The sequence below is a fragment of the Haplochromis burtoni genome, unplaced genomic scaffold (genome assembly GCF_018398535.1).
Source record: "Haplochromis burtoni strain Fernald_Lab_line unplaced genomic scaffold, NCSU_Asbu1 Contig_36, whole genome shotgun sequence".
In the NCBI taxonomy this organism is placed as follows: Eukaryota; Metazoa; Chordata; class Actinopteri; order Cichliformes; family Cichlidae; genus Haplochromis; species Haplochromis burtoni.
This window is the reverse complement of record NW_024582397.1, coordinates 1,343,792-1,350,523: the sequence shown is the minus strand read 5'-3', so window position 1 is coordinate 1,350,523 and position 6,732 is coordinate 1,343,792. Positions and strand designations below refer to the sequence as shown.

The following is a 6,732-nucleotide window of genomic DNA, read 5'->3' as shown; positions in this document are numbered from 1 at the left end:
AAAAAAAGAACCAAGTTCTCAAATTAGAGAAGCCTAAACAAATTTTCTATAGTTTTGTTTATTATTAATGTCTGTATTAATTAAATTTTTCAGTCTGTATTACTTTAATCTAATAAATCAACTTATTATTACAATAATTTCACTAGAGTACAAAATATTACTAAGTTAGTTGATCTAATTAGTGGTACCACAAACAGCTTTCAGTGTGCAGCTGTTTTTTTATTTAGACTTTGTCCCAAGCAGAAGAGTGCATAGTTAACACACAGGAAACTATAATATATATGTATGTATATATAATATATAATAACATCTAATAAACCCAGTTAACCAGTAGGGATATAAAAAGGATGCAATGAAAACACCAAAAAAAGAAAAATCAGCATACAGCACAGTAGCAATGGCATTTTATATTGTATGTCCCTGCAAACTGTTATAAAATGAAAGAAGCATGCTCAGAGAGAAAGACAAGCCTGCTTTGACTCAGCATAATCATGCACAGCTTTACATTGTCTATCAGGCTCTGTCTCTAGCAAACAAGTGAACATAATCATCATATAAATAGACCCCCCCAAACACTAAACACTTGCAAACAGCCACACATACATAGAGGAATCCTCGGTGCTCAAACAAGCTCGCTGCCTGCAGAAGACTGACTGACTTTACCGTTTGGTCGAGACAGAACAGACGGAAGAAATGGAGCCTACAGCAGCAGTGGCCCATACTAGGCTAGCAGATAGCAGCAGCATCCCTTAGCCGGCTCGGGAGGCAGCAGTGACAGATGCGAGTTCCAGAAAGAAACAGTAAGGGAGACAGAGGAGGAGGGAAAGAGAGGGGAGGAGAGATGGAAAGACCAAAGCCTCACCTCGTTTCCTGGTTCGTGACCATCATTTATCCCTGCTGGAACAAAGACTGCCGGCCCCAGCCCAGCTCTGCCTGCCTTCCTCTTAAACCCCCACCAACACGCCCCGTATCACATTCACACAGATGGAAGGAAACAACACACACACACACGCGCGCGCGCACACACACACACACACACACACACGGTCTTTTGCATGTATGAGAAAAAAATTTAGCAAAAGAAGATGGGGAGGGAGATGATCAGTGAGTAGAGAATGATAAGCTCTGATGCTCAGCTGGAAGATCATATCTACAGACACTGATGTGCATAACAGAGCAAACACACTTCATTAGAAACCAAAACACTGCTTTGAATAGAAACTGTCCTGCAAAAATATCTATATGCACAAATACCTCATTCAGTAAGCACAAAAACACTTCAAATCAGCTAGCTTAACCCAATATTAACCATCTAGTGACCTCTTCAATGCACTCATTACAACATAATTAAACCACATCAGCATATGTTGTCACGCATCCTAAAACAGAGTATGCACCCATGTGTGTAGATGGTAGAAATGCTTGAAAAGATCCACTGTTAAAATTTAGAGGGGATTCTGTCTTGCAATCAGTCTGACCAAAAGCAGAGGCAGGCCATACAGGCAGCTCTAATCTCATTAATCTTTGGTTGTAGAGCACCACCAGCGGGTGGGGCTGAAAAATATATTAAATGCAAACAGAGGACTAGGAAAGGTTAAACCAAGTGCTGAATAGAGACTGAAAGAACAGAAAACACTCTGTCAGTCTCATCTGAGCAGCATACAGGAAAAGCAAGAGTGATTAAAAAAGAATATTAAATATCAAATGTGTTTCGATTCCACCGAGTCGCCCATCCAGCAGCAGCACCAGAAGAACAGACACAACAAGATATACCACACACCCCTATCAAATGCATGCCAATATACTTCCATGTATACAAACCCACAACACATCCGAAAAGCATTCTCTTTCTTTATACTAGAAAAAAGCACCTTTGGAAATCCTCAGCACTTCACTACCAACTATCAAAAGAGGCTGCCTTTAGAGTCATTCAAAAGATGTCACAAGAGGGTTAAAGCAAGCGGCTCCCTTTGTGAACAAAGCAATCCTGACAACAAAAGACAGAAGCTACAGGTTTGTGCAAATGACTCCAACACAGTGTGTAATCGCATTCTGGAGCTCACTGCAACATTTGCATTGCAGTTTTTGACTGTAACCCTACAAAACACTGCCCTTCAGTAACACAATGAATCTACAAACATATTGCAAAGGATGCAACTTTAGTGAGGAACTTGTTCTGTGTCGCATTAAAGCAAACTTGCAGGGTGATTTTAAAAGAATAGTTTGAATGCTGCTACATATCAAGATATGTTACTGTTACAGAGTCATGCAGCAACAAGCAAGCTCTCTTTTCATAATTCTCAACTAAAACTCCAACATTTTTATGCAAGAAAACATCAAATCCCTCAAATACATCAAATACTGGTTTAGCTTCAATTATTAATGCAGTAATTGTAATTTGCAAAGACAAAAAATATCTGCCTGTGTATTTTAGGTCGAGACCAAATGTTATTAGGATGGCGTAATATTTAATATTAAGGATATTGTTATACAGTGTAAAAGTGCTAAATTTTATACAGACATTTGGACACATGTAGTTGGACATGGGTGATTTGTTGACAAATATTTTTATTTATGTTGCCTTTTGATAATGATGATGTTGTATATTTTCTCTTTTACCCCAGGAGGAGGTTTAACGAGAATGAAATAAAGTCACAGCATTAAAATCACGTGTCATACACACGTAGTCCTATTTTAGGATTAAGAGTGAAAGAATTGGAACACTGCACTCTTACTCGGCTTTCAAAGTCTGCGGTCGACCTTGCCGGGATTGCAGAACTCTGCTAAATCTTACCTTGTGACAGAAGTGCTGGGCAGTGATGCTGAAAACATCCAGGCACAGCGAGGCTTTCTTTAACTGAGCCTGCAGAGTCTGTAGCTTCAGGGCCTGCCGCTCACATCGCTCCCGCAGCTGCTGGATCTGAGCGCGATCCACCTCCTGTGCCTTTTCGGTCTGAATGGCTCCATGAACTGCTGTTGTCCGACCACGAACTGCAGATACGCAAAACAGGCAGAAGAATATAGTATGTTGATGTACTTTTCCTCAGACTTATTATAGAAATAGAAATATATAGACAAACAAAACAAACAAGTCAATTTATGTGGATGCTGGTGTAAAAGTGTATTATATGTGCAGTATGAAAACTCTTATCACCTGCACTGTTTGGCCTGTTTGGTCTCTGAGAAAAGCAGAAGTTGCTGATTTGTGTTGCTGTAATCTGAGCCAGCAGTACTGCTCCTGAAGGAGCAATCCTAGCATTAGAGCTACCGTGCTTTGTTGCTATGGCAACATCATGGTGCTATGGGTAAAGTCTGGGATGAAGTGCGGCGAGAGAGCAGGAGCGACATGGAATGAAAAAGTCACTGCAAATTTTAAAGATACAGTAGCAGCTGATGGTCCTGAACAAAAAAAACCTTCTTTTTACCAGTTAGGAAAAAAACCAAAGTGACATCATGGTATGTTAAGCACACCTTATGTGCCTATAGTTTGTGTTTAAATGTATGCAGTGTGACAGGGCTGACTCACCAGGGGATTGTGGCTTGGGAGAAACCACTGCAAGTCTTTTAGGGGAGGACTTTGGTGACAGCTCAGCCTCTGCGTCCTTCTGTAAATCTCTCCTAGTCACTGTGTAACAAAAAAGGTGTTATTTTCTTTGTAATACACAGAATTAAAACATAAGACAGACATTTTTGTTGTTTGTTTTGTCTCATAGGAAGTATTTGCCTAAATATTGGTTAACCTGTACTTCTGCTACACTACTTCTGTTTTTTTTACTACAGACAAAACTTTGGCACAAAACAATAACATTATAAAATAACACCACTTTTTTATATTGAATAAAATATGGTACACATGCGCAGACTGATCAAATGAAACCCTCAATATAAAGGGATTTTTTTTGTAGAATATTGTTCATCCTTCCAACAGAGTTCCTGGGAAAAGCAGACTTAATGCCTAGGCATGGAAACTGGTAGTAAAAACAAACAACAACTTTGTTTTGTTTTTCCCTTATAATTAATCAAATCAGTGAATAACTGAAAGCATAAAAAATGGCTGAAATAAAGACTCAGCGATCACTGTAGGACAGTGACCACTAGCTGGAGTTACTGCTTCACTTGTTGACACAGTTTCTGTTGTGGAAAGATGGGGCGACTGGTGGTTCACCCAGAAATACAAACTGTCGCCACAGGATGGCGCTGATGCTCCACATTCACTGCAAAGACGCTACCATTAGCACCACTGTGCATTAGCTAACAATAAAGACGCCCACAAGAGCAGAGGGGGAGTATAGGCTACTGTATGATACTGTATCCCTGCTGTGATGCAATGCTAGGCAACAGTTTGGAAACACAGCACATGAATAAGTAATCCTAAATACTATTTATCATTTTCTACTCATTTTAGTCCTAAATCAGAAGCTTGATAAGCAAACTGAGCTGAACAATGGACAATAAAAGCAAATGAATGAGTAAACACTCAATCGTAGTCATTATGCTCTCAACTACAATCATAATTAGCAACATTGCAAAAGAAAAATCATTGCTTGAGTACAAAAAACACAGCTGTGTTTATTGTTTCTAGCTCAACTTCTTGCCCATGTACAGGACTGTAGCTCAAATCGTCACAGACAAACTGTTCTGTCTTCCTGCTTTTACTTAAAACTCCACAATAACTTTTAAAACTCAGACATTTCTCTAAGCAGCTGTGTGGGAATAGGTGGGGCTTATACTGAGGAATGAAATCAAACGTGAATTTCAATCACACATACACAAATTGAGCACAATCGTTTGGTTCCTCTGGCTTTGTGCAAGAGTGCTGTACCTAGTGGGGAGCAGTGCCGTGGTGGCAGATTGCGCCGCTGGAGGCTGGGGGCATTAGGAGGGTGAGGGCAGCTCTGAGCAGGGGAGGCTTCTCTGGTTGGTGCTGTGGCTTTATGTTGAGGTGTGTCATCGCTGCCACTGCTGGGATCTACATCAGAAAAGAAAAACATGCTCAGGGACTGTGGCAAAAATCACACAATGTTGCTATTTATACACGTACGAAATATGTTTTTATTTAAAAGCTGCAATTTTCTCACCTCCCGAATGTGATTAAGCCTATGTAAGGTAGTCAGTGTGCTCGCTCTAGCGCTGACTCTTAATATATGGGCCATTTCCTAAGAATATCAGTGAGTGAGTCTCACCTGACCGCCACAGGATTAGTGAATTTGATTTTGTAGATTTTGTAGACAATTTCCTCATATTTAAGTAATGCATGCAAAAATTTCCCTTCGTTCTATGAAAATTTCAAGATGTTTGAAATTTGGTGCTCTTCAGGTCGCCATATTTTTCCAGCATTTTCTGAACCCTCTTACTAAAATAAACTTTAAATGCTGCTACCACACAAATTCGTTTCTACTTTTTTACCTATTTTTCTCCCTATAACTTTGAGCATTACTCAGTGGGTTATATCACAGTTTTAAAAAGAAAAAACAACCCAATATAATGTCTACTATATTGTAATAAAAGCAAGCAAGTCACCATGGACAAAACAAGTTATAGCATTTAAAAGGTTGTCTTTACCTGTATTTTAATAACTTCTAGTTGTGCTAAGAATTATGTTGCATATCTAATGACGAAAAAGAAAGAAAAACATTAGATTCTGAGGAAATGGCCAAGATAGCTATCAAATATTTCACCTTGGCCAACGTAGATATTTTGACGTTGACTACAAAAACTGAATTATTCATGTTTTGCAGGTATGACATATCTTTGTGGCTAATTTATGACAGCCAGCTTTTTGTTTCTTCCTATTAAAAGGGAGTTTTTCCTTCCCACAGTTTGACTTGAATGTTTTAGCCCCTGTGACCCTCTATAAAGGTGTGAGTTGTTAAATGCTGGATCGCTTTCAATCACTTCATGTCTCAGTGGATTACGGTACAGTCACATGTACAATTTTGGGAAATACCTGACTATGCAAACTAATAGGCATAGAGCCAGCCATGGCCTATAGTAAATGATGTTCTTGTTTCTTAACACAAAAGATTTGATTTGGTTTAGTAATACTGAGGGAATTCTCAGTGCCATTTGAAGATGAAAAACTGTGGAATGATGGCATTAAAGCTTTTAACTGTCAATTTCATGCACGTTTCAGATCATTACACTCTTTCCTAATGGAGTTTTGGTTCTTTTTTGCTTTGTTTTGTTTTTTCTGGTAAATTGCACACTCTCATCAAGATTCGCAAAAAACAGGGTGCTGTTAACACAGTAATTATTCATAAGAGCTGCTGTTATGCCTCTAGCTTTTATGGAAATGAAAGGCTGAGGAACAGTGCAGCTGAAACATCCTCCAAATAATCACAATGAAATTATGATAGTTTTTACATATTTTTGCATGCTGTATATACTGTATGCATTTCTCAGATATAAACCTTTAACTTTATAATAGTCAACAAAATTCCATCAGTGCATAAATGATGGAATTTACTTCGTCGTTATAAGTGAAGAGTCAAACCAGAGAGCTCTAATTACTAATCATAAAATATTCAGCAGCTCAGTCAATGGTAGTGCTGACACAAACTCTTAACTATTGGTAATATAACACTTTTGAAGAGGAAAGGATAGCGTTGTGCCCTTGAATTAAAATACCATCACTCTGATCTAATAATGTCAAATTGTGACCCAAGGAGGCTGCAGACATTCAAAAAACGTTAAGCTGTTGTGATACATACGTGTGTGTGTGTGTGTGTGTGT

General features: G+C 38.8%; 1 protein-coding gene across 6 annotated transcripts in view; it reads right to left on the bottom strand.

The window, feature by feature from the left end:
* mtus2b (microtubule associated tumor suppressor candidate 2b) overlaps nt 1-6,732 on the bottom strand; it is a 29,560-nt gene that overhangs the window by 10,961 nt on the left and 11,867 nt on the right. For 4 of the 6 annotated variants that reach the window (XM_042219670.1, XM_005926500.3, XM_005926502.3 and 1 more), the window contains exons 5-7: nt 4,823-4,969; nt 3,527-3,625; nt 2,795-2,991 (exon numbers count right to left, since the gene is read on the bottom strand). In XM_042219670.1, the coding sequence (XP_042075604.1) occupies nt 2,795-2,991; nt 3,527-3,625; nt 4,823-4,969 (443 nt within the window). Of the gene's footprint in view, nt 1-663; nt 856-2,794; nt 2,992-3,526; nt 3,626-4,822; nt 4,970-6,732 lie in introns of those variants that run through there. The other 2 variants (XM_042219671.1, XM_042219672.1) reach the window with 2 other exon arrangements.